The following is a 27,665-nucleotide window of genomic DNA, read 5'->3' as shown; positions in this document are numbered from 1 at the left end:
GGCTAGGATTCGGGAACAGCTGTCCTAACATCATGACTTAACAAGAGGATTCTCCCAAGCCATCAAACTGACTTCATCAGAGCAAGAATGCCATTCTGGAAGCGACGGCAGACAATTTTTTTTCCCAGTATATTGACTTGCATGGTTCAATTGTTTGCTACAAGACTAGTACTGTGCACTAAAAAGTAAGTATAAAGCAAGGATCTGAGGAGGGGTGATGTTTCTAAGTCACAACAACTTCCTACTGGGGTTCCTCAAGGCTCAGTACTTGAACCACTTCTCTTCTCCATCTACATGACGTCATTAGGATATGTCATTAAAAAGCATGGCTTTTTTTTATCACTGCTACGCTGATGATACCCAACTCTACTTCTCATTCCAACCAGATTACCTGACGGTAGCTTCTCGCATTTCAGCCTGTCTGAGTGACATTTCTAGCTGGATGAATGACCATCACCTTCAGCTCAACCTTACGAAGACAGAACTCCTGGTGATTTCAGCTAACCCATTGTTTCATCACAACTTCTCTATGCAGCTGGGTTCGTCAACTATAACTCATTCCAGGACAGCCAGAAACCTAGGAGTTGTGATGGATCATCAGTTAAGCTTCACAGACCACATTGCTTCAGCGACCCGGTCCTGCAGATTTGCCCTATACAACATTAGGAAGATAAAACCCTTCCTATCAGAGCAAGCCACCCAACTTCTTGTCCAAGCTCTTGTTCTCTCCAGACTGGACTATTGTAATGCTTTCCTGGCGGGCCTACCTGCATGTACTATCAAGCCTCTGCAATTGATCCAGAATTCAGCATCAAGGGTTGTCTTCAATGAGCCCAAAAAAGCTCACGTTACCCCTCTCCTCATCAAGTTACACTGGCTACCAGTAGCCGCTCGCATCAAATTCAAGGTACTAATGCTTGACTACAAGACCACCACTGGCACAGCACCAACATACCTAAACTCACTGGTTACATCTTATGTGCCCTCCAGAAGTTTGCGCTCTGCAAGTGAACGTCGCCTTGTGGTGCCATCCCAAAAAAGTTCTAAATCACTGTCACGGACCTTATCCTGAACTGTGCCCAGCTGGTGGAATGAGCTCCCAATCTCAATTTATACAACTGAGTCTTTACTCATTTTCAATAAACATCTAAAGACTCATCTTTTTCGGCAGCACTTAACCAACTAATACTAGCACTTTTCCTTTTCTTGTCTTTCATATTTATAAAAAAAAAATAAAAAAAAAATCTGGCTATGCATTCTGTACTGGACTAACTGAGACTTGCCATGGCACTTGTATACTGTTGTTGTTCTCTTGTTGACCTAACTGCTTCTATTGTTCTCATTTGTAAGTCGCTTTGGAAAAAGCGTCTTCTAAATGATTAAATGCCCTGGCTTTGCTCTGTCCCGTCCGAGCATTGAGATGCTACATAGACCAGACACAAAGCTTCAGGACCTCAGACCAGCTCTTTGTCTGTTATGGAAGACGGCAAAGCAGAGGACGGCCCACTGGATTGTGGATGCCATAACCCTGGCTTATCAGCATGGTTTTGGTCTTGGTGGACTAGATCTGCTATGCTGCTACTGCTGTGAAGCAAGTAGACTTGCATTACATCCAATAAACTACTGTCTTGTCCTTAAAAATGTGCGTCCCTGTCATTGGATTGCAATCGGATAAGGGGCGTTCACAATATCTATTCTCAGTATGGCAGCCGCAATGGATGGATAGACTAACAAAACGTGAAATAGCGATCTGAAAAAATGGCTTAGCATCCGAAAGGGTAAGGATGAGGTGACCAGACGTCTAGTTTTCCCCGGGATTCACAGTTCATTGTCGATTAACTAAAAGTTAGTGTCTTTGTCTTTCGTGTAGAATATCTCACAACAATAAAGCTATGGATTAAGTGAAGGTGAACTGGTGGGTGAAAACCGAACATGTGTCAGTATTCCATGCATGCCTTCTTAAAGGGACAGCATTCTTAATCAAGTACCTATACATGTCATTAATGTTAACCAACAAATACTAAATAAATATTTTAAGTAAACCTAATGTATCTGAAAAAAAGAGTTTAATTTGTATGTATTTCGTATTTGTCTTATCTTGTTCTGCTTCTTTTTCAAAAAATTATACATTATTAAATATACATGAACAACTATAATTTCTTAATAAAGTTGCTCCCTTTTCACTACTATTGAAGGGAAAGTCATTTATTCAAGTTGTTCCAAATTCAATCCTTGATTCAAATTTATCATAGAGTACATAGAAAATAAATGTTGGTAACTGCAGTTTGACTCAAAGTAATGACTAAAAGTCGACAAAAAATACAATGACATTTCGTCAACTAAAACTAGACTAAAACTATATAAGACTCATATGACTAAAATATGAATAAGACTATTAAGCATTTTCATCTCATGATAAAGTCTAAGACTAAATCAAAAATCCCTGTCAAAATTAACACTGGAGCTGCTTAACATGTACCCAGTAAGAGTCAAAGTGCTAGTAAGAGGATATGCATTGCGTGCATGTGTGGCAAGCATGGAATGTGTCAGGTTTATAGGCACACGGTAATTATAATTAGAACCTGTTTGGTTGGGAACATAATTTTGAATGAACAAGTTAGAGCGCTGATAGAGTTTCATGGCTGAACTACTCATTTCTTTCAGAGATTCAGCAAAGAAACACTCAGCCATAATTGAAATAATATGGGTCATTTTATAAATGAAAAGGGAAGTGACACCAACACACACACACACACACACACACAAACACAAACACAAAGAAAAAGAAAAAAATAAAGAAAAAATAAAGAAAAATTAGAAAAATAAAATAAAATAAGGATTTGTGATGCTCAAAAACAAGTTAATTGAGGAATTCCTGGTCTCTCTGAATGATGAAATTAACTTCTTAAAATGTAAATGTAGAAAATATGAAAAAATAATAATAATAATTCAGTCGGGTCAAAAAAGACCCATGTTGTGCATCAAAGGGTTACATAAAGTCCATCCTGATTATTTATATTTTCTAAGGTAAAATAAAACATTAAACATTTTAAGATATTTTCACTGTAAACAAATTGTTTTCATTATGTTTTCTCTCTAGGGGTCTGCTGGCAATCAAGGCATACAAGGACTACCAGGCAAAGATGGACAAATGGTATGGATACTTTCCTCTTAATTTTCTTAACAAAAGCATAAAGCTTCCCATTTTCACTTCCAGTTCTCTTTGTTCTCAAAAATGGATGTTTTGTTTGTTTCTTTGTTTTTATCTTTAAGGATAATTTTGGTCACTGCTTCTCTGTGCATGCCACCACCTGACCAATAAAGCTTTGTAGTGTTATTTTAAGTCTGTTTGCTTAAAAAGTGACTTTGAATCTGTACTGTACCTCAGCTCTTCACTGGACGTCTTCTTAGCCCACTTCCTATCTATATTCCCTCTGGGATAATAGCTACTGAACAGTTGGGGTTTTGCTGATTTATTTATTGATTTGTTTTGCATGACCATGGTTATTTAACCATTGAACCACTTATTGAAGTCCCTGTGCTGAAAAGTACTGATATAATGTTTAAATAACACATGATTTACTATTTAGGGAGTTGCTGGTTTGGATAAATAAAACAATAACTCCACAAATCAAATCTTTTAATGGCTTGAACAGCAATTCAACCTCATTTGTTTGTTATTTTCGAATACTCTATAACTAAAACTCATTAACAGACCTACTGTCTATTTTAGGGTGAAAAAGGGAGTAGAGGCCCTGCTGGTCCACCTGGATATCCAGGAGAGCTTGTATGTTTACCACTCAATCGTTTCTCCACTTCAGTTGTGTAAGTTGCCAGTCATTATGTTTTGATGCCATTTTTTTGTGTGTGTTTTTATCAAGGGAGCACCTGGCAGGGATGGGAAAGATGGAATTCCTGGAGCAAATGGTCTAAAGGTCTGTACTGATACAGCTATTCTCATTGTAAAAGTCTGAACCTGTTTAATGGCTTATTTTAACTGTGAACATGGACCATTGAGAATATTTGGCAAGCCCATTTTGAGGAGGCTACACAGAATCCCAAGATGCAGTATTATTTGACAGAATTACTAACGCATTCTCATCCCAAGGCGTCATATACTGACACTCTTGACATTTCGTCAACATCCTACGCATATGGCACCCTCTAGCGTCAATATGAGACACAGATTATGGGTTAAGGTTAGGGTTAGGGTTAGGGTTAGACCGCTAGGAGGCGCCTTCTGGCCCATTTTTATCTGCTTCTAATATTGACGCTAGAGGGTGCCATGTGCGTAGGATGTTGACAAAATGTCAAAAGGGTCAGTATATGATGCCTTGGGATGAGAACGGTCTGGAATTACATGACAAATATGCTAAAACAGAATCTACTTATGGAAATCTATAAAAAAGGTTTGCCCCATCATTTTCTCTTTCATGCTGATCTACACTGTCTTTTTCCAGGCTTACATATGGCTTTAATTAAACCAAGCTTTTAGTCACCATCATGGTGGTTGCCTTTATGATAAATCCTTTTTATCTTATTATTATCTGATTAGTTTCAGATCTTTAAACATGCACTACTCCTTTAAAATTCATGTTTATTTCTTCAAGCCAGAGAAAAGCAATAAAGGCACCCTGGGCATTTTATCACTTACTCATTCCATGTTTAATAATGATTATGTAAAAAAAAAAAAAATGTTTAAGATTTATTGCAGCTTAATCATAAGTCATGATAAACCAAGAAACACACTGTTTGCTTCCTTAATGTTATTGCCAGCAGATTTAGTGGCATGCCATTTTTGTTCAACAACTTGTTTATTGTAAGTAATTTATTCTGACTATATGATCTTTGTCTCTTCAGGGAGATCCGGGACTGCCTGGAATTCCTGGAGTAGATGGAAGAGAGGGACATCCTGTGAGTATATTTTAAAACAAATAAGATAATTGCCAGGTGTTTTAGTGGGCGGACCACATTGAAGAGCAAGCTGTTAAATAATACCAGAGCGCATTTAAGCAGAGAAACTCATGAGGAATACTCCCTTTTTACTTAATCTAATACAACTCTCCAGTTTGGCTGAATGAAATCACATGATTTGAAGTCTTATTGGTGGTTAAGTCTTTGCACCTGGAATGAGCAGAAGAAAATGTCATTGTATCCTGGGGAAAACTGTGAGTGACTCAGCAATGCAGTTCAGGAGACTAGCAGTGATCTCACCTTTAAAGAAATGGGTCTAAGAGCCATAGATTTGTATAGCTCTATTGGGAGAATGTTTCCAGTATAATGAAAGCCAGCTAACTAAAGCCATCTAGCTGGTTTTGGGACAAATAGCAAACAGGCCAAAACTATACAAGGTATTTTCTTTAACTTTAGATGATCATGTTCATTACCAGCATTTGCTTTAGGACCCAGATTTTACACTTTTAAATTAACATTTTACATTAATCATACAATAGTAGCACAAATGTCCATGAAATCAAACATCTTCTTTATAGAATTATCCAATAATCATCAGCAATATTTTATCATGCTAATAGCCTTGCATACAGTACAAAAGTATTTCTGGAGAGGAAGATTAAAATTTAAATTAGAATATCATGGAATGTTTTTTTGTCTGTTATTAATATTTAATTGGTTCTCCCTTGTTTTTGTTTGTTTTCAATAAACTTTGTGCATATGTTCAAGGTTCAAGGTTTTCATTTGGATTAAGGAGCACTATCCCTTTGCTGGTGGCTTTGTTGTGTGCGTGGTGTGTTTGGGTATGCTGTGTATGACTTTTAATATCCTGTACAAACATTAACTAGTCTTCTTTGGTCCAGTGCTCTGAAATAAAACTGCACACAGCACAACCAGCAAACAAGCAATATCCTAAGTATATTGACCAGATTTAGCCATTTTGGTAATATTCTGCATGGCTGCATGAGGACAGATCTTTCCCCTTGGCCATTTTCACTAAAACCCACATTATAATGTCGATTAAATTAGCTAACACCTCCCACAGGGATTGACTGAATTAAAGGTTGGGAATAATGATGAGTACAAGTTTGTGTGTCAGCTTTTGCATCATCACAAATTAAACAATTGAAATTTGAAGCATTTACATTTAGTTTTACACCCCAAGTTCAACTGTGCAATAGGTTTACAAAACTGAAAACATTTTTAATACGTTTGAATACAGGACTAAGATGTCAGTTTTCCTAAAACAACTGACCAGCCACTGACAGCCATCACTTTTGGCCTCTATTGTACCTACAGTAGCTAGTGAGATTCTATTATGATTAATTTTATTAACTGAGTTTCGGCAAATTTTTATTGCTTAATTGACATTACAGAAGCATAGGAATAAGGCTAGCACTTTATTTTACAGCCCTGTTCCGCATGTATGTACTATGTGCCTATTATAACATTTACAATAACTGGGTAATAACTAGGTACTAACTCTGAACCTACTACTAAACCTAACCTTAACCCACGTAGTTGCCATATACTGCCATGTACTTTCTTGAGGAAGTACACTGGAAGTACACTGTATGTACACATGCTTTAAAATAAAGTAGAACCGAAATTATCAAGTTATCAAAGCATAGACAAGGTGATGATGCCCCCCTTGATTTTCAGACTGAAAAGTTCTGTGGGCTAGGTTTCCGTTTATCTAGTTTGGGAATTAAAATGAAGGCACTTTTTGCAACAAGTTTCCATGGTGTTTTACTGGTTCCTGCAGAACAAACTCAGACCAAACATCTGCTTCCGCTTATCGTGGAAAATGCACCAAGGTGGCTTTTTTGGATATGCCAAAATTTTAAAACATTGTTTATTTTGATGTTCATTCATAAATCACTGGACCAACTTTTACTTTCATATTCAACCTCTGAGGAGGCTATTTAAATGATTACTTCCATTAGTCTGTATAGAAAACAAACAAACAAACAAACTCATAAACACACAATGGCCCCATGTAGTATCTGAGCAACTGGTAACACTTATTGTCGGTTCATGATATCTTCATGATATATAAATTGATCTTGTATCAAAATGATATAAACTGTTACCAGACAATTAACAATTAAACATTTAAACACTTAAATTAGATTAATGTCATTGTATTCTGTGACAAAATATCAAACATATATGAATAAAAAATTTACAATGACGACCTGCTATGTTTTATTTTTTTTATTTTTTATTTTTTATGTTTTATTTTTTTTGCTATGTTTTATTTTTTTTATTTTTTTTTGAGTGTGTGTACTTAACAGACTTTTGACAGACGCAAAACACACACAAAAAAAAAAACTAAAATGTATGTCTGGTATATAAGACCTTTAGTAATTAGAGCTAAAGTGTGGCAACTATAAATTAATCCCATGTTTGTCTTAATAATATGAATTTGTCATATGAGATTATGGGCTATTGGTAGTGCTTGAGACGTTATTGGTTATTCAGTCTAATAGAAAAATAAAATTACTGAAATTTGACAGACTGCTGAGTTCCTGAATATGAGTCCTCTGCTTTCGCTTGAACTGATTTGCAGAAATTTGCTGTTTGTGTATTACCACCCATTACTGAAAAAAAATCACCTGTCGCTTCTGCTTAGCAAAGGCTTAAAGGCTTTATTTTACATGACAGACTAAAATAATGAGTAATTCCAAACACATTCAGTCATTTTAAAGGAATTAACAAGAAAGTAAGAATCTATTGCTTTCTGTCTGTTCACATATGTGTGAGAGAAAGAAACAGAAAACAAGCTCTCAGCTAAGCAACGGTGAGTCAAGCATGTGAAAGCATGAGGAAATCTGAAAATCCTTTGATATCAGTGTGCTGTCAAGACCCCCCCCAAATAATTTACATTTAGAATGAATCTTTTCAAGCCTTCGTAAATGAGCTCATCATTATTTCTTGTCGAAATCCCAGTCAGTATTCAAGTGCAGTGATTCCCAACCCTGGACCTCCACAACACTGCAAATGTTTCATGTCTCCTTCATTTAATACACTCATTTCAGGTCTTGGAGTCTCTGCTACTGATCTGGTGACCTGAATCAGGTGTGTATGATTAAGAAGATACTAAATGTGTAGTGTTGGAGGGCTCCAGGAACACAGTTGGGAAAGCAGTCACAGGACACAACATACACTGAAAATATATCTGCGCTTAACTGATTCTTAGTCACAAACTCAATCACTGCTGACTAAACTCAAAAAATGTACTAGCCAGTGGCTAATGACAGACATCGTTTGGTCTAAATTTAGTGATTTACACATGTAGAGGGTTGAATGAGGCTAGGGCTTTTTTTAGAACTTCTTGTACTAGGTTAATACAGGTTGATACTTGTTGTTTAATGCAATTGCATTCATATATTTTTAACAGTGTCTTAAATGTCCACTCCTCTGTATATTTTACATCTTCCCTCTGTGGATAATGTTCGAGGACCTGCTCAAAAAGTGCCTGCCAATAACAATTTACAGCATCAACATTTGCGGTACTGACATCTAAACATTGTACTTGGCAATAGTTGTCTAAATCATTTGTGCACTGATTCTTCTTTCACTCCAGTAAAACTATGTTCAGAGTCCATTGTTGAATCCTGGCAGATGACATCAAGACAGCTGTTTCTCAATTCATTTTCAGTGGAACTCACACTGCGTCCTCTAGTGGTCACTATGGGGAATGTTTTCATTGTGACCGGTGTCTGAAGCACGTCTAAACATGACAATAACATTGGCCATTGACTGCCATTGACAACACCACTGGTATATACGTGTAGTATAAAAGGGCACTGGAAGAGCATTTCATGTTGTTCGTGATCCCTTTCCGGGGGTGGGGGTCCCCTTTGTTCTGTTCCCAATAACGTTCTGAAGGTGGGGGTCCCCGCTGGTCTGTTCACGATCACGTTCTGGGGTGGGGGTCCCTGTTGTTCTGTTCACGATCATATTCTGAGGGTATGGTTCCCTCTAGTGCGGGGCCCGGTGCGACTGCAGCAGCTGCACTCCCCTAAGGAAGGCCCTGCTACTATGAAACACCCAGCTAAGTGTTTCATGTTTTTTGACACCTGGAGCCCGAAACGTGGAAAGTAATGAATTACATTTACTTGCATTACTATTATTGAGTAGCTTTTTTGAGTACTTCTACTTTTTAAAGTATTTTTAAAAATCTGTAATTTTATGTTTACTTAGGTATATTTTGCTTGAAGTAATGTACTTCACTACATTTTAAAACACATTAATTACTGAGTAAAATAATAATAATAATAATAATAATAATAATAATAATAATCGCTCCCTTGAAACTACTGCAGTAAATAGTGGGCAGGAAAATCACAAGAAATCGCTAAAAATCGCTAAAAATCACAAGAAAGATGGAGATAATGATGGACATAATGACTTTAAAAGCTAAAACTGTAGTCAAAGAACTAGTTAAGTTTCTTTCTACTTTTGGGTTACCAAGAGTCATCCAGACGGACCAAGGGACTAACTTCACTTCAAAGTTGTTTGCGCAGGTTGCAAAAGAGTTAGGTGTTAGTCATGTGCTTTCAAGCGCATATCACCCACAGAGTCAAGGTGCTGTGGAACGCTTTCACCAGACTCTTAAGTCAATGTTGCGTGCATATTGTTTAGAGTCTGGGAAAGAATGGGTTGAAGGCTTACCCTTGCTGATGTTTGCAGCCAGAGAAGCAAAACAGGAGTCAACTGGGTTCAGTCCAGCAGAACTGGTGTTCGGCCATACTGTGAGGGGTCCTCTTAAACTACTGCAGGAACAATTACTGTCTGCAAATCAAAGCCCCGTGTCTGTGTTGGATTATGTCAGCCGTTTTCGTGAGAAACTTCATCAAGCCCGCGATTTTGCTAAAAGTCACTTGTTAACTGCCCGCGCTAAAATGAAGACCCAATTTGACCGCAAAAGTCTAAGCCGCAGCTTCCAGCCAGGGGACTCTGTATTAGTGTTGCTCCCTATTCAGAACTCTCCTTTGCAGGCTAGATTTGCTGGTCCATACTCTATTAAAGAGAAACTGAGTGAAACAGACTATGTTGTTAATATGCCTGATTGTAAGAGAAAGACTAGGGTATGTCATATAAACATGCTGAAAGCATATGTTACATTAGCGAAGTCAAATACTTCTCATGATTCCAGTGTTACCCGTGTTATTGCTGCTGCTTGTTTACCTGTATACTCCCCTGCGCAGGATGGTTTAGGTATGGGCATTGAGAACGTGTCCTGTGAACGCCTCGAAAACTCAGCCATTTTAAATGGTCTACAGACCTATCTTGCTCACCTCTCTACAGGTCAACGTGAAGATATTGTGTGTCTAATTAGTAGGTTCCCTATGCTGTTCTCAGATGTCCCCAGTCAAACTACTGTCATTTGTCATGACATTAATGTTGGAAACTCCCCTCCTGTCAAACAGCACCCTTATCGGGTTAACCACCGAAAACGTGAGATAATGAGAGAGGAAGTGCGATACTTGTTGCAGCATGGTTTCGTTCAACCTAGTCAAAGCCCCTGGAGCTCACCCTGTTTGCTGGTACCGAAGTCTTACACTACGTATAGATTCTGTACAGACTATCGCAAGGTTAATAGTCTTACTAAACCAGACTCTTTCCCATTACCTCGTATGGAGGATTGTGTGGACCGAATTGGTGCAGCCCGCTACATCACTAAACTTGACTTACTAAAGGGCTATTGGCAAGTGCCACTAACAGACCGGGCCTCCGAGATATCTGCTTTCGTGACTCCAGATAACTGCCTGCAATATTCTGTAATGGCCTTCGGGATGCGAAACGCACCAGCCACCTTCCAGCGTCTGATGCACAGAGTGTTATCTGGAGTAGCCAACTGTGAAGCTTATCTGGATGATGTAGTGATCTTTTCAGATACATGGGAAAACCATCTAGACCCACTTACTGAGGTTTTTAGTCATTTGGCTGAAGCTTCGTTGACGTTGAATCTGGCGAAATGTGACTTTGCAAAAGCCATCGTTACATACTTGGGTAAGAAAGTTGGCCATGGTCAAGTTTGCCCGGTGGAGGCTAAAGTGTTGGCCATCCTGGACTTTCCAGTCCCCATAAATAAACAAGAGTTGCGTAGATTTTTGGGTATGGTAGGGTACTACAGAGGATTTTGTGAGAATTTAAGAAAGTCCCTTTAAGAAATTCCTATGGAGTGAAGAGTGTGCCAACGCTTTTGCTGCTGCAAAGGACATTATGTGTAATGCCCCTGTGCTTGCTGCCCCAGACTTCACCCGGCCTTTCCAGCAGCAAATAGATGCCAGTGCAACTGGAGTAGGAGCAGTTCTCCTGCAAGAAGATGCTTTTGGAGTGGACCACCACAGAATTACAGCACCATAGAGAAAGAGACTTTAGCTCTCCTCATGGCTTTGCAACATTTTGAAGTTTATGTTGAAGGTAGTTGTACCCCAGTGTTAGTTTATACTGACCACAATCCCCTGACCTTCTTATCTCGAATGTGTAACTCTAATCAATGCCTGATGCGCTGGTCCCTCGTTGTACAAGAGTACAATTTGGATATTCGTCATAAAAAGGGTTCAGAAAATGTCATTGCAGATGCACTGTCCAGAACCAATAGTGCAGACAGTTGACCTGTGGATACTTTGCCCCTTTGTACGTGAGTACATGTTTTGTTGAATTATTACAAATTACGGTGGTAATCTGTAAATTTATGGGTGGGGGTGTTACATCCTAAGACGTATGTCATTGTTGCTGGTAATACTGTGTGTTAACTCCATATGTAACTGTGCTTCATTGATGCCTGACATCCTGTTGGGAGTTGTAGTTTTTGCTGGTTTTCCTCTGTTCCTCCCTGTCCTCTCACAGAAGACCTAATTGATGTCACCTGTTCCTCGTCAGAGCTGTGGAGAGGAGCTTGTATTTAAACCGAGGGAACGAACACAACACCAGAGAGAGTTTGGCTGGTCTGTTTTCCCAGTTGGTGGTTTAAGCAGTGGTGCTGCTTTAAGAAAGCCTGTTGTATTTGATTGCTATTGTGTGATCAGGGCCTGAAGTGTATCTTCAAGCCTGTTGTACTGGCTGTAGTGATTAGAAATTTGTTTTTCTTTTTTCTTCTGCCTTCAGACGCAGTAAGGAGGTGGGTGCCACTTTTATTTTATCAACGTATGCTTTTCTCCTGGTTTCGTGGAACAGTGAGGAAGTCAGGGAAGAGACATGTTGTTGATTTTGATGTTTTCTTTGCTAGGTGAGTTAGATTACTTTGTATCAGTTAGCATCCCTTTTTTTGTTTGTTATTTTGGCCTTAACCCCCTCCTGAAGCTACAAGCGTCTTATTCTTTCTTTTTGAATTATCAATATTGTTAAACCTCTAATTTCCCCTTACCCTTTAATGGTGTACAAAGACTTTACATTGTAAATAAAATCTTGAAGAGTTTCCATGAGTGTGAGTGCTGGGATTACAGATAGTCAACTCTCTCTCACTATTTTGTTTGCAGGTTCAACGACACAATTGTTAATTTTTCTTAAATAGCATATGTTACTCCCCTTGTCACCCCTAGACACAGAGGGGGACGTAATATATTTGGAATGTGCAATGTATACCATCTGCGATAATATCACAATTGTTGTTTCCACAATGTGCAATTTGACATTATCAGGATTTTGCCAAAAAGCAAATAAAACACTATCTAGTAGACGGATAACAAAAAATTAAAATAAATAAATAAATAAAGATATAGGGGCATTTCAACAACAAAAATCATTCCAAACACAGCCACCATAGCACAGTTTTGCATCTCTGAGCAATGACGGTGTTTCAATCCTGAATTAATCAACTGTTTAAATAATTCGTTTCAACTGCAATGACTAACTTATTCACAGTGACTTGCTGCTACCTACTGGCGGTTTTAATTTCACATTTAAAGTATCTTTTTATTTATTTTTTTTTATTTCAAATGAGTATTCAACACTTAATGTCTTCTATATAAAAAAAAATCTGCATTTGAAACTGCAAATTAAATTTATTCATGTCCTGCGTAAAAAAAAAAAAAAATATATAAATTGTGTCATTAGCACCTTCAACTGACCACACAATATAAAATTGGTAACAGCATTACCTACTGTTTAAAACTGATAAACCATTTATATAATGCCATTAGCCATTAACAATTAAATAATAATAATAAAAAAGCAGTTTTGCGTCTGTTCACAAACATAGTTTGAAAATGGACTGTGTCCAAAATTGTCCAATGTGTCCATGTTCGCGCAGCTTCACCATTGCCATTCAGCAGCTGCAGCTGACGAGCTTTCACGTCAGCAGTCTCGCACTGGGGAATGAAGACTCCACCCCTAGTTGGTTCAGCTGATTTGGGAACGCTTTGGAGATGCTCAGGTAGACCACTTTACCTCTCCAGGGAATTCCCACTGCCAGTTGTTTTACTCCCTAACTGAGGGCACACTTGGCATGGACGCTCTGGCGCAATTATGCGTTTCCCCCTGTGAGCCTTCTTCCACAGACCTTGTGCAAGATCAGAGTGGACGAAGAGCATGTCCTTATGGTTGCACCTTTTTGGCCTGGCCGGACCTGGTTCCCTGAACGTGTACCCTTCCCTGGCCAATGGACTTTCTTTCTCAGAGATGGGGCACCCTCTGGGACCCACGTCCCGATCTTCGGAACCTACATGTGTGGGTTCTGGACGAGTCCAAGGTTTAGGTACCTTGCCACCTCAGGTGGTAGCTACCATCACTTTGGCTAGTGCCTTGTCTACCAGACACACCTATGCTTTGAAGTGGAACCTCTTCATCACTTGGTGTTCTTCACCTCGTGAAGACCCCTGGAGATGCCCAATCGTGTCATTGCTTTCCTTTCTTCATGAAGGGTTGGAACGAAGTAGGGCTGTCAAAATGGCTGAAAAACTAAATTCGAATTTGTAATTAAATATGATCAAAATTCGAATTATATTCATATTTAAAATGCATAATTTTAGTTAGGGTAAAGAAAAGCTTTTGGATTCTCGTCTGAGGCCACAAGAGGGCACATTGGGCAAAATATTACTAATGCACGTTTATTCTAAGCATTAGAAAATATGACTGTAAAAAAGTGCATAATTTTTAAAATAATGTTTATAAACCAATTATAATTATGTAGCTTAAAGAACTATAAACAAAACAGCATCATATGTGCATGCATAGTTTAATAGAAACTGGTGAAAGCCAATCACACAGAGTACATTTTTCATTTAGACACAAGATGCAGTGAGATGGGGGAAAACCCAACATAAAGTCTCGAGATATGTTTTTGAAAAAAATTTAACCCACCTTAATTTTACATGTTTTTCTTGTTGGCTCTGTGTGCTACATTTGGCTCTGTTGTGCTAGACGTGAGTGCAGCTTTGATAGAAGATATCCCTCTAGAAAATGCGTGAAATATGCGTTCTGTGTCAATAGCTTGGTTTTAGTTTTGACCTAAACAAGATCTTCTCCACATTGATGTTCTCTTTTTCTGCAATATTTTGAAAGAACATTGCAGCAGCGCTGCATCTAGTTTCTTCAACTGTATAGGTTTACAAAAACATTATAATGCAATGACACTTATATTGTCATTGCATCTCGTATGCCACTGATAAAGGCCAAAGTATTATTCGACCGTCCGCATCTGCGCGCCATCCGCATTATGTAAATTTTGTCATCAAGATGGCTTGCGGACAGAAAGGAGGACATCTAGTGGAAACCCAGGGACACAACCCAGACACTGTGACAGAACCCCCCCTCTACGAAGCGGCTCCCAGACGCTCCACGACAGACACAAAACAGACCAGGAGGGAGGCGGACAGGTGGAGGCTCAGGGGGAGGGATGGAGGGCCAGAAAAGAAAGACATTGGAAACAGGCACCAGAAAGTAACCACAAAACAGGAAGACCAGGAGGGAGGAGGACTGGAGGAGGTTCAGGGGGAGGGATGGAGGGCCAGACTACAGAGAGGAACAGGGACAGGAGTAAATACAAAAACAACAAACAAAAAACAACATGAAGCCCCCCAGGGCGGGGCAGAAGACCACCACGTCCTTGTGGTCGAGGCCAGAGTCCTCCAGGGCGGGGCAGAAGACCACCACAACCGTGTAGTCAGGGCAAGCGCCCCCCAGGGCGGAGCAGAAGACCACCATGTCCGTGTGGTCAGAGCAGAAGCCCCCCAGGGCGGAGCAGAAGACCACCACGTCCTCGTGGTCAGAGCGGACGCCCCCCAGGGCGGAATGGAAGACCACCACGTCCGTGTGGTCAGAACGGAAGCCCCCCAGGGCGGAGCAGAGGACCACCATGTCCTCGTGGTCAGAGCGGAAGCCCCCCAGGGCGGAGCGGAGGACCACCACGTCCTCATGGTCGACGCCAGAGTCCCCCAGGGCAGAGCGGATGACCACCACCCCCCTGTGGTCGATGCCGGAGTCCAACAGGCCCGAGCAGTAGCCCACCCAGTGACTTGACTTGACTCTGAACGTCCAACGGTGACCCGCCCTGACTCTGGAAGGTCATCAGTGACTGGCCCTGACTCTGGAGAGTCCACTGGGACCTGACTCGACTCTGGACGGTCACCAGGAACTAGCCCTGACTCTAGACCGGTCTTGGGCACCGAATCGGGAACGGCATCGGGCACCGCCTCGGCCTCGGGAACGGCATCGGGCACCGCCTCGGCCTCCGGAACAGCATCGGGCACCGCCTCGCCCTCCGGAACCGCATCGCCCTCCGGAACAGCATCGGCCTCGGGCACCGCCTCGGCCTCCGGAACAGCATCGGCCTCGGGCACCGCCTCGGCCTCCGGAACAGCATCGGCATCGGGCACCGCCTCGGCCTCCGGAACAGCCTCGGCATTGGGCACCGCCTCGGCATCGGGCACCGCCTCGGCCTCGAGCACCGCCTCGGCCTCCGGAACAGCATCGGGCACCGCCTCGGCCTCCGGAACAGCATCGGGCACCGCCTCGGCATCGGGCACCGCCTCGGCCTCCGGAACAGTATCGGGCACCGCCTCGGCATCGGGCACCGCCTCGGCCTCCGGAACAGCATCGGGCACCGCCTCGGCATCGGGCACCGCCTTGGCCTCCGGAACAGCTTCGGGCACCGCCTCGGCATCGGGCACCGCCTCGGCCTCCGGAACAGCATCGGGCACCGCCTCGGCATCGGGCACCGATGATCGGGGAACAATTGATCGGGGAACAATCAATTACCTAAACAAGGAGGAAGGTGACCAAATAAGGAGACAGGAAGTGATAAGGTGACAGACACCGTGAGAAAGGAGGACATCTAGTGGAAACCCAGGGACACAACCCAGACACTGTGACAGAAGTATACCCGGGGCGGGACTTAAAGGAGCCTCCTTAACACATACCTAAAATTCGAATGCAACATTTTTGCATTCAAATGTGGATTTTTATTTTAAATTCTACGAAAATTCGAAATTCAAATTTTTTTGACCCTGTTGATGGTAAGTCTCTGGTCATCCGGTTCCTGAGAGGGGCCAGGAGGCACAATCCGCCTTGCCCTCATCAAGTTCCCTTTTGGGACCTCACAGTTGGTTCTATCCGCACTGCAGAGGGCTACCTTTGAACCCTTGCTCTCACAGTAGAGCTGAAGTTTTTATCATTGAAAACTGCGCTTCTGATGGCTTTGGCTTCAGTTAAGAGGGTCAGGGACCTGCAGGCATTTTCACTTGACAAAGCGTGCCTGGAATTTGGGCCCCCGGCCTGGATACGTGCCCAAAGTTACCACCATTCCTTTTAGAGATCAGGTGGTGAACTTGCAAGCACTGCCCCCGGAGGAGGCAGACCCAGCCCTGGTGCTTCTTTGGCCAGCATGTGCACTCCGCACCTACCTAGACAGAACTCAGTGCTTCAGGACCTCAGACCAGCTCTTTGTTTGTTACGGAGGCCAGCAGAAGGGAAAGGCTGTCTCCAAGCAGAGGTTATCCCTATGGATAGTGGATGCTATTGTCCTGGCTTATCAGGCTCAAGACCTGCCATGCCCCCTAGGGTTGAAAGCTCACTCAACTAGGAAGCTAGCCTCCTCCTGGGTGCTGGCGCATGGCGCCTCGCTAACAGACATCTGTAGAGCTGCAGGCTGGGCGATACCTAACGCATTTGCAAGATTTTATAATCTCTGTGTAGAGCCTGTGTCCTCCCGGGTACTCGCCCCCTCTGGCCAGTAAAAGTATCTGCTCGGTGTCAATCCGCTTGCTGTGCAATTCCATTCCTTGGCGTGTATGTGCGCTATTCCCCTCAGGTGAGTTCCTCAGTTCAGAACCCTGGGTTCCTCCAGCACTGATGATGTCCAGCACTTGTGTGCATGCCCTATAGGTCAGCCCCTGTGTTGGACTAGGTGCCTCCATATGTTGTGATTCCCCTTTTTTTGGGCAATCCTACATGTGTATTTCCACAGCAAGTCTCTTGGTAGCATGTCTCTTTCCCTTGGCAAGCACCTTGCCAGTTCTGTCGTTGAAACATTCCACCCTGCGGTTGGGTACCTCAGATATTCATGTGTATCACCATCAGAGGGTTGATATCTGCCTTTGTAAGTCTTCCGTTACCTACTTCAGGGAACGAGGGTTACATAAGTAACCTAGACGTTCTACTCGCTTCTACTGCTCTCACAGCGCCTCCTGCTGGCAGACAATTAGTTAGCATTTTCAATAATAAGCCCGTCTCCAGCAACATGCTTTTGTTGTTGCTCATTTTTTTGTTTTTGTTTTCTAAAGCAACTCGGAGCATGTTTCATACTCTTTATACAGGTTTAAGAACGTTTCAATCTATAAGAATAATCAGCCTACACTACCAGTCAAAGGTTTTTGAACAGTAACATTTTTTATACATATTTTTTTTATAAATAATTATTTTCTGCTCACCAAGACTGCATTTATTTCATTTACCCCAAAAGCAGTAATTAAAAAATATATATATATATTTTTTACTATTAATAATAATTGCTTTCTATTTGAATATATTTGAAAATGAAATTTATTTATGTGATCAAAGCAAAAATTTCAGCATCATTACTGTAAGTCTCCAGTGTCACATGATCCTTCAGAAATCATTCTAATATGCTGATTTGTTGATTGTCAATATAAAAAACAGTTAAGTAGTTTTTTTCAGGATTCTTTGATGAATAGAAAGATCCGAAGATCAGCATTTATATTAAAATAAAAAGCTTTTGTAAAATTATACACTATACCATTAAAAAGCTTCAAAAGCCTTTTTCCCCTTTATTTTTATATTATAGAAATTAACATTATAGTAACTATTACTTTCATTTAGCAAGGATGCATTGAATTGATCAAAAGTTATGATAAAGGCATTTACAATTACAAAATATTTTTTTTCAGATAAATGTTGTTCTTCTGGACTTTCTATTCATCAAATATACCAGAAAAATTCCACTTAGCTGTTTTCAACATAACAATATTTTTTTTTTTTTTTTTTTTTTTTGAGTATGAGCTGTATATTTGACAGTGATTTCATATTTCTTGTTTGTGTGAAGGCTAAATACAAATAATAGGTCAACATTTATTCATTTGTTCATAAGTTTATAGATACAGACATCTGTTGTGCCCGTTCTTGGCTTTTTCAATAGTGTTCATATTAATATCGGAATTATATCGTATTGACCGAAATTAAGAAATATATCTTGATATAAATTTTGGCCATATCGTCCAGCCCTATTATAGTCTACATATTTTATTTAACAGTAAGCTTTTGTGTAGGCTAATGGCCAGCACACGTCTCAGTTTAAACACTGTCCTAAATGAGAATCACTAGCAATTGCATGGCAAAGTCTGGCAAAGTCATCAGTGTACTGAATCACTAAGGCATTTACCATTTAAAACACGTCATTGTCAGAGAAAAACAGCAGCAGACCAGCCCATATCAACTGTACACATTTTGCATCTCTCTCTTATCTTAGTAATTTATTTCAGATCTTGGAATCTTTACTAACAAGCTGAATTGAATCCTCTGTTTTATTTAGAAGAGTTTGAAAATGTGTAATGTTGGGTTGGGAAATCTTGGGCTTGAATCAGAGCTTGGAAAACAATCACTTGTAAAATGTAACAGATGTAATGCAGTACATTATAATTTAATAAACAGTTATGACAAACCATTAAAGTCGTTATCATTTAACTCTATTACTTTGACAATATCCTCTGAAAACAGAAAAAACGTCTCTAGGTTACGTATGTAATCCTAGTTCCTCGGGAGAACGAGACCTTGCGTCGAAGCGCTTTGGGGAACGCGTTCAGCGTACGCGACTCTGAATATCGTGTGTAATCAGTCCAATGGAAGGGCGTGATGTCACCGACGTGGTGACGTAAGCGACCAGGAAGCTATAAAAGCACGTGCCACGCAGCTGGCGTCAGCTTCGAGTACCAGCAAGCGCCGGCAGGGGTGCCGGGGGTATGGCTCCGAGACGCAGCGTCTCGTTCCCTCGAGGAACTAGGGTTACATACGTAACCTAGAGACGTTCCTCTTCAGGAACTCGAGCTGCGTCGAAGCGCTTTGGGGAACGAGTCCTAACGCCGCCAGACTACCAAACCCCTGCCTGGTGTGTATCCGAAGAGCACAGCTCAGGACAGGAGGACAGAAGCGCCTGGAGTGACTGGCATATCTAGGCCATAGAACCTAACAAATGTAGAGGGCGTGGACCACCCCGCAGCGTTGCAGATGTCCAGCATGGATACACCTGCTAAGAAGGCCTTAGAGGCCGCCATACCCCGAGTAGAGTGAGCCTTGGCTCCCGACAGCGGGGGACGACCAGAGAACTCATAGGTGACGTTGATAGCCTCGACTATCCAACGACTAATAGTCTGCTTAGAAGCAGGAGATCCCCTCTTGGGGGGACCGTAGCACACAAGCAATTGGTCAGTTTTTCTCCACAGGGCAGCTCTGTGGACGTATGCGTCCAGTGCTCGAACCGGACACATACAGTTTAGCTTCGCCTGGTCGGGCTCCCGAAAGGGAGGAGGAAAGAAAGCCTGCAGCACTACAGGTCGTGGTGTAACAGAGGGAACCTTGGGAACATATCCCGCTCGAGGGTATATGAACGCTTTAGTCATGCCTGGTGCAAACTCAAGATAAGAAGGGGCCATCGAGAGGGCCTGAAGATCTCCTACTCTCCGCAGAGAGGTAATAGCCAACAGAAAAGAGGTTTTAAGTGTGAGATGTCTGTCTGAGATATCTTGAATAGGTTCAAACGGGGGTTTGCACATAGCCTCTAACACCACAACCAAGTCCCACGGGGGAATACGGGACCGTACTGGAGGTCTCAGCCTCAGTGCACCGCGGAGGAAACGTGTAACTAGGGGGTGTCTTCCCAAAGACTGACCGTCGAGAAGGGTGTGGTAGGCCGCAATGGCCGCCACGTAGACCTTCAGAGTAGAGTGGGTCAACCCTGCAGAGAGCCTAGCCTGTAGAAACTCCAGAACTGTACCAACTGGGGAGTTTGCTGGGTCTAGCTGGCGGTCTCTGCACCATGAAGTGAAAAGCTTCCACTTCAGGGCGTACAGTTTCCTCGTAGAGGGAGCTCTGGATTGGAGTAGGGTCTCCACAACCTCAGTTGAGAGACCAGCTGCTACCAGTTGTGCCCCCTCAGGGGCCACACCCACAGCTTCCACAACTCCGGGCGAGGGTGAATTATCGTGCCCTGCGCCTGTGAGAGTAGGTCTGTCCTGATCGGTATCTCCCACGGAGAGCCGTCGAGGAGCGAGACTAGATCTGAGAACCATACTCGGCCCGGCCAGAACGGGGCTACTAATAACAGACGGACCCCGTCCCGGCGTACTCTCGCCAGAACTCCCGGAAGCAGAGCGATAGGGGGAAAGGCGTACAGACGAAGCCTCGGCCAGGTCTGTACCATAGCGTCCAGTCCCAGAGGAGCTGGATGAACTAGAGAGAACCAGAGGGGACATTGTGACGTCTCCTGAGTCGCAAAAAGGTCTACTTGAGCCCTGCCAAACACTCTCCATATCTGATCTACCACCCGTGGGTGAAGTCTCCATTCCCCGGGCCTCGGCCCCTGCCTCGACAGTATGTCTGCTCCCATATTTAACTTCCCAGGAATATATACTGCTCTTAATGAGAGGAGTTTGTTCTGGGACCACACCAGGATCTGGTGCGCCAGCTTGTACAAAGGGCGCGAACGCAGACCGCCCTGGTGGTTGATGTAAGAGACCACTGATGTGTTGTTGGTGCGCACCAACACATGGTGACCTCTCAGGTCTGGGAGGAAGTGCTTCAGTGCACGATAAACTGCTAGCATTTCTAGACAATTGATATGCCACGTTAGATGGCGATCGCTCCACAGACCACGGGCAGGGTGGCCACTCATGACCGCACCCCAGCCGGTGAGGGACGCGTCCGTCGCTAGTGTCACACGGCGACAAGGAGCTCCCAGCACCGGGCCCTGATTCAAGAACCAATGTTTCTTCCACATGTCTAAGGCATGGAGGCAGCGCCGCGTGACCTTGATAGTGCGAAGCGGATTGCCCCTCGGGGAAAATCCCTTGGTCTTGAGCCACCACTGTAGGGGTCTCATGTACAGCAGGCCAAGAGGTATCACGTTGGACGCAGCTGCCATCAGACCCAACAATCTCTGAAATTGTTTGACAGTGAGTGACTGGCCTTCTCTGACTCTCTTGACTGAGATGAGGATCGACTCGATACGAGCAGGGGACAATCGTGCCTGCATCGCGGTCGAATCCCATACTACGCCTAGATAGATGGTTCTCTGAGCCGGAGAAAGTACACTCTTCTTGGTGTTCAGTCTCAAACCCAGCTCCCCCATATGTGCGAGAACGACATCTCGATGTCGAACCGCAATCTGCTCTGACTGAGCTAAAATCAACCAATCGTCGATATAATTGAGAATGCGGATGCCCTGCGTGCGCAGGGGGGCCAGAGCCGCATCTACACACTTTGTGAACGTGCGGGGTGAGAGTGCGAGGCCAAAGGGAAGTACTCGATATTGGTAGGCTTCGCCCCCGAAAGCGAACCTCAGAAACTTCCTGTGTTGAGGAAGGATGGAGATATGAAAATATGCGTCTTTGAGATCTATCGTGACAAACCAGTCCTCGGACCTGATCTGAGCTACAACATGCTTGATTGTGAGCATTCTGAACTTCAGTCTCATAACTGAACGATTTAAGACCCTCAAGTCTATAATCGGACGCAGCCCCCCATTCTTCTTTGGAACTATGAAATACCGGCTGTAAAATCCGGACTCCCTGTCCTGAGGAGGGACCACCTCGATGGCCCCCTTCTCTAATAGGGTTTCCACTTCCTGTTCCATAACCAGACCCTGCCCGGGGCCCACTATCGTGTGAACGACCCTGTTGAATATAGGCGGCACGGAGCCGAACTGAATGCGGTAGCCTTTTTCTACTATATGCAGGACCCAACGAGATACATTTGGCAGTAGTTTCCACGCTGCTAAATAATCTACTAAGGGAATCAGTCTCTCGAGACTGACCTCTGGTGTAAGAGACCCCCGCAGGGGCGGCGAGCGTCCCAGCCCCGCTACGCGCACGGGCGGAGGATACTGAGAACGATGCTCGCCCGGGGCCGCTGCGCCCTGGAGCACTGGCAGGGTTGGCAGAACGACCCCTAGAGGGCACTGAGGTGGGACGGGCACCGTGGACTGCGGTGTGTACCGTTCTACCCCAGCGGAGGCTGCCCTCTGAAACCCCGGGCCGTTGGCGTCAGGGTTTCTTGGCCGAGGACTTCTTAGCTTCGATAACCGCCCTTAAATCTAACTTGGGCTTAGAAGACCTCGGCCTAGAGCGTCGCTGAGACTCTCGTTCCCGACGCGGAGGAGCACGAGAGGCGACGCTCTGTTTCTGGGACTCGCGGTGTGAGGAGCTAGGGTGCGGCTGGGGCATCTCCTTCCCAGATGCCCCGAGGGAGCGACGAGGGAGGAACTTATGGAACGCCGCCGCCTGTTTGCGGGCCTCCTGGAACCTGTCGACGACAGAATTAACTGCGTCGCCGAACAGGCCAGTCGGCTGGATCGGGGCGTCCATGAGGCAGACCCTGTCCCGTTCTTTCATATCGGACAGGGTCAACCATAAGTGCCTCTCCGCGGCCACCATAGCTGCCATGGACCGCCCAATCGCTCGGGCGGTCTCCTTGGTGGCGCGGAGGGAGAGATCAGCGGTCCTTCTTAATTCAGAAATATCATGGGACTTGATCTCCTCACCCTCATCTAGCTCCTTGAGCAGGTCGGCCTGGTACGCCTGTAACACCGCCATGGTGTGCAGACACGCACCAGCCTGACCTGCAGCCGCATACCCTTTGCCCACCAAAGCCGAAGTTGTTCTTAGTGGCTTTGAGGGCAATGCCGGGGCCTTCAGAGACGATGCCGCGCCAGGGGACAGATAGCTCGCAAGCGTCTGTTCCACCCGGGGCATCGCTCTATAACCGTGCTCTCCCATCCCCACTACATTTCCGTAGTAATCAGACGAGGGGATGTAGAGGCGGGCCGAGAATGGACGTTTCCACGACCTGGCGATCTCATCATGCAGGTCGGGAAAAAATGGAAGGCCCCGGCTGGGAGGTGGCTGACTCGCGCGCAGGAAGCGTTCACCCAGCTTGCTTCTCTGCGGTTCGGTAGACTTTTCGGCGGGCCAATCGATACTTAATTTGGCCACCGCGCGAGTAACCACCTCTAAGAGCTCCTCATACTGTAGCGAGTGGGGTGGCGAATCCCTGTCGAGCGACTCCACATCGACCTCCTCAGAGGAAGAGAGGCGGAGCGTCGATCCCTCACCCTGAGTGGAAGGAACCGCTGTGCGTGCTTCCGACTCTAGGGATTGGGTGCCGGATCTGGCAGAAGTGGAAGGAGATAGGGACTGGCCCGTCTCCATTCCCTCTACCAGATCGACTTGCGAACCCCACGAGTGCAGCCGCCGTTCTGCCTCGACAGAAGCGGGACCAGCACCGCGGGGAACGCTGGCGAAGGCCCCCTCCTCGAAGAGGGCCCTCCGGGAACGAAGCAGCCGCACCGACATTCGCTCACAGTGCGGGCAGTCGGCCCCCTCGAGAGCCGACTCAGCGTGCTTCGAACCCAGGCAAACCACGCACAGGTTGTGTGTATCCCCACCCGTTATATATCTCGGGCAGGGAGGAACACACAGCCTATAACGCGATTTGGAATCGCCATCTGAGTGCTTAACTTTCGCCTTGCTTTTTGGCATGTCTAGGAGCTCTTTTAACTAGACAGACAACAGTAAATAAGACTCACAAGACGGACAAATGACATTCACACACAGAGCGCTTGCTGAAAGACGCGAAGCTGACGCCAGCTGCGTGGCACGTGCTTTTATAGCTTCCTGGTCGCTTACGTCACCACGTCGGTGACGTCACGCCCTTCCATTGGACTGATTACACACGATATTCAGAGTCGCGTACGCTGAACGCGTTCCCCAAAGCGCTTCGACGCAGCTCGAGTTCCTGAAGAGGAACAACTATTAGTCAAATGAAGCAGTTACATTTAATACACTGTTACATTACATAATAATAAAAATAATAATAATCTGTGCACAATGAAAACTCTTCAAAAATAGTTAATGGTTAAGATAAGCCTGATGTTCACAAATCACTGTCAATATGACATTTAAACAATTTTGAACATGATAATATTTTTTTCTTTATGTCTTTAAAAAATGTCTTTAAATGGCTTACATTTACAAATCTGATTCCAAAAAATCAGAAACTGTACAAATTGAGAATAAAAACAGAATGCAATGATGTGGAAGTTTCAAATTTTAATATTTTATTCAGAATACGACATAGATGAAATATCAAATGTTTAAACTGAGAAAATGTATAATTTTAAGAGAAAAATAAGTTGTTTTAAATATCATGGCATCAACACATCTCAAAAAAGTTGGGACAAGGCCACAGAACAGTTTTCCACTTTGCCACAGTCAATTTTAAATGAGCCTTGGCCCAGAGAAAACGCCTGCGCTTCTGGATCATGTTTAGATATGGCTTCTTTTTTGACCTATAGAGTTTTAGCTGGCTATGGTGAATGTGCTCACGACAATGTTTTCTGGAAGTATTCCTGAGCCCATGTTGTGATGTCCATTACAGTATCATTCCTGTATGTGATGCAGTGCTGTCTAAGGGCCGAAGATCATGGGCATCCAGTATGGTTTTCCGGCCTTGACCCTTACGCACAGAGATTGTTCCAGATTCTCTGAATCTTTGTGTGATATTATGCACTGTAGATGATGATAACTTCTTGCAATTTTTCTCAGAGAAACTACTTTCTGATATTGCTCCACTATTTTTCACCGCAGCATTGGGCTAATTGGTGATCCTCTGCCCATCTTGACTTCTGAGAGACACTGCCACTCTGAGAGGCTCTTTTTATACCCAATCATGTTCCCAATTGACCTAATCAGTTGCAAAATGGTCCTCCAACTGTTCCTTATATGTACATTTAACTTTTCCGGCCTCTTATTGCTACCTGTCCCAACTTTTTTGGAATTTGTAGCTTTCATGAAATCCAAAATGAGCCAATATTGGCATGACATTTCTAAATTCAAGATTTGATATGTTATCTATATTCTATTGTGAATAAAATATAGGTTTATGAGATTTTTAAATTATTCCATTCCTTTTTTACTCACAATCTGTACAGTGTCCCAAATTTTTTGGAATCAGGGTTGTAACTCCACATACCTCATTTAGTATAGAAAGAAACCATTAATATGCTAATTAGTCCTTGCTGCAACTCAATCACCCCAGCTTGGACTAGCTCCACTTTTACTCTGTTAACTGAAGAGTAAACATTACACATTGGCAATGTTGGGTTAATGGTTACTGTTATGACATTCCTTGCAGTTTCGAGAATAATCCTTGAGTAAGTGAGCTGGTCCCTATATTACAGTAGTATCCGAATTTAACAACATCCTGTAAAAACTATTATTCTTTCTGGCTGACAAAACATCAAGATGGCAGGAGGGATGTTCTTCATATGTGATTAATCCAGACTGCCCCATGCATGTAAGAAGCCCACTCATTTGTGTCTGTAGAGCTGAAGTAATTAATGAATGTTAAAATCTTAGTGGTATTTCTTGAATATGCACATTGTTAAACAAAAATTGAGAAGCAAAAATGGCTTTTTTTGTCTTTTTTTTCAGGGCATACCTGGTATACCTGGAAATGATGGTCAGAGGGGAATGAAGGTGATTCTTTCTTTCTTTCTTTCTTTCTTTCTTTCATCCTTATGTGGACATTTTGTATCTCATTTGTTGTTATGCCTCATGCTCTTTTACAATTTTTTTTGAGCTGCATGCATTTTGTAGTTTATGTCTCACTACTATTATAACTTAAACTACCCTAAATATATTGATAATTTAAATTTGTTGGTTCCTTTAAAGGGTGAAACTGGCTTGCCAGGACCGAAAGGAGCCAAAGGTACACCTGGAGACTCTGTAAGTAAATCTAAAAATATAGTAAGTCCTTGAAAAATCATGATACAGAAATGTCACTGGGTTGTGTCCTTAATGGTTAAAGAGTCGGACTTGTGACCCAAAGGTTACAGGTTCAATTCTTAGTACCAAAAACAAGTGTAGGTGGGGGGATTCAAAGGAACAGTGCTCTCTTCCACCCTAAATACCCTTTACTGAGATGACCTTGAGCAAGGCACCTAACCCCGAATTGCTCCCCAGGTGCCGCAGCAAAAAAATGGCTGCTCCAGGTGTGTGGGTGTTCACTGCTGTGTGTGTGCACTTGGAGCGGTTAAATGCAGAGCACAAATTCTGAGTTTGGGTTTCCATGCTCGACTACCACTTAATTTAGAGAAAACTATTAAAAGGTAAAATAAATGGCATAATCTGTAGACTTGTCAAAGTGGACAAGATGCAAGTTAGCTAAAACTGTGGTGGCACTGAACTACACTGCTGCTCAAATCGCTTCCATTTCATGCAAACATAGGAGAGAGGAAACACAAGCAAATGTCTGAAGTCTGATTTTTGAATTCATACAGTATGGTAAAACATGTTTTAGCAATAGAAAATGTAAATGTCACATATTGACCTCTTAACTCAATACTCCTAATATAGACTTCAAATTTCCATGGTTTGCAGTGTTACAGGAGAACTGACTAAATGACTAAACTGACTGAATTTGTGATTTATCAGAGTATGCCATTCAGTTTCTGAAATCTATTACAGGGTGACCATGAATGCACAAAGTTAGTGTGCCTGCCTACCTAGTATTTATTGTTCAAAGCAATGTGCTGGTTATTGGTTCAGTCCCCAATAATAGGCTTAGTTGTGTATAATGTTTAAAGGGAAGGTGACTGTATTATGCACAGTGACAAGCTCAGTGAAAAAACATGTTTTATTTGGTGTGTTGGAGATTGTTTATGCAATTTAAGTAAACATGAAATAGAATTCACAACCTATTGTATTGTATACAGGTATTTCTGAGTGAAGCAAACTATTCAACAAGAAAAAAAATACACTGTCAGGAAAAAAAAGTACCCTTAAAGGGTTAGTTCACCCAAATAGCAAAATTATGTCATTAATAACTTACCCTCATGTTGTTCTAAACCCGTAAGACCTCCATTTATCTTTGGAACACAGTTTAAGATATTTTAGATTTAGTCCGAGAGCTCTCAGTCCCTCCATTGAATTTTTGAAGCATCTAAAATACATTTTGGTCCAAAAATAGCAAAA

General features: G+C 43.1%; 1 protein-coding gene across 1 annotated transcript in view; it reads left to right on the top strand.

Annotated features, from left to right (window-relative positions):
• Positions 1 to 27,665, top strand: part of LOC132110985 (collagen alpha-1(XXI) chain-like) — an 85,584-nt gene that overhangs the window by 24,574 nt on the left and 33,345 nt on the right. The window contains exons 14-19 of the mRNA XM_059518139.1: positions 3,101 to 3,154; positions 3,734 to 3,787; positions 3,882 to 3,935; positions 4,861 to 4,914; positions 26,124 to 26,168; positions 26,364 to 26,417. Coding sequence (XP_059374122.1) covers positions 3,101 to 3,154; positions 3,734 to 3,787; positions 3,882 to 3,935; positions 4,861 to 4,914; positions 26,124 to 26,168; positions 26,364 to 26,417 — 315 coding nt within the window. The remainder of the gene's footprint in view (positions 1 to 3,100; positions 3,155 to 3,733; positions 3,788 to 3,881; positions 3,936 to 4,860; positions 4,915 to 26,123; positions 26,169 to 26,363; positions 26,418 to 27,665) is intronic.

This window comes from Carassius carassius, chromosome 30 (genome assembly GCF_963082965.1).
Source record: "Carassius carassius chromosome 30, fCarCar2.1, whole genome shotgun sequence".
NCBI lineage: Eukaryota > Metazoa > Chordata > Actinopteri > Cypriniformes > Cyprinidae > Carassius > Carassius carassius.
The sequence above is the reverse complement of the archived record's forward strand: the minus strand, read 5'-3'. Positions and strand labels throughout refer to the sequence as shown.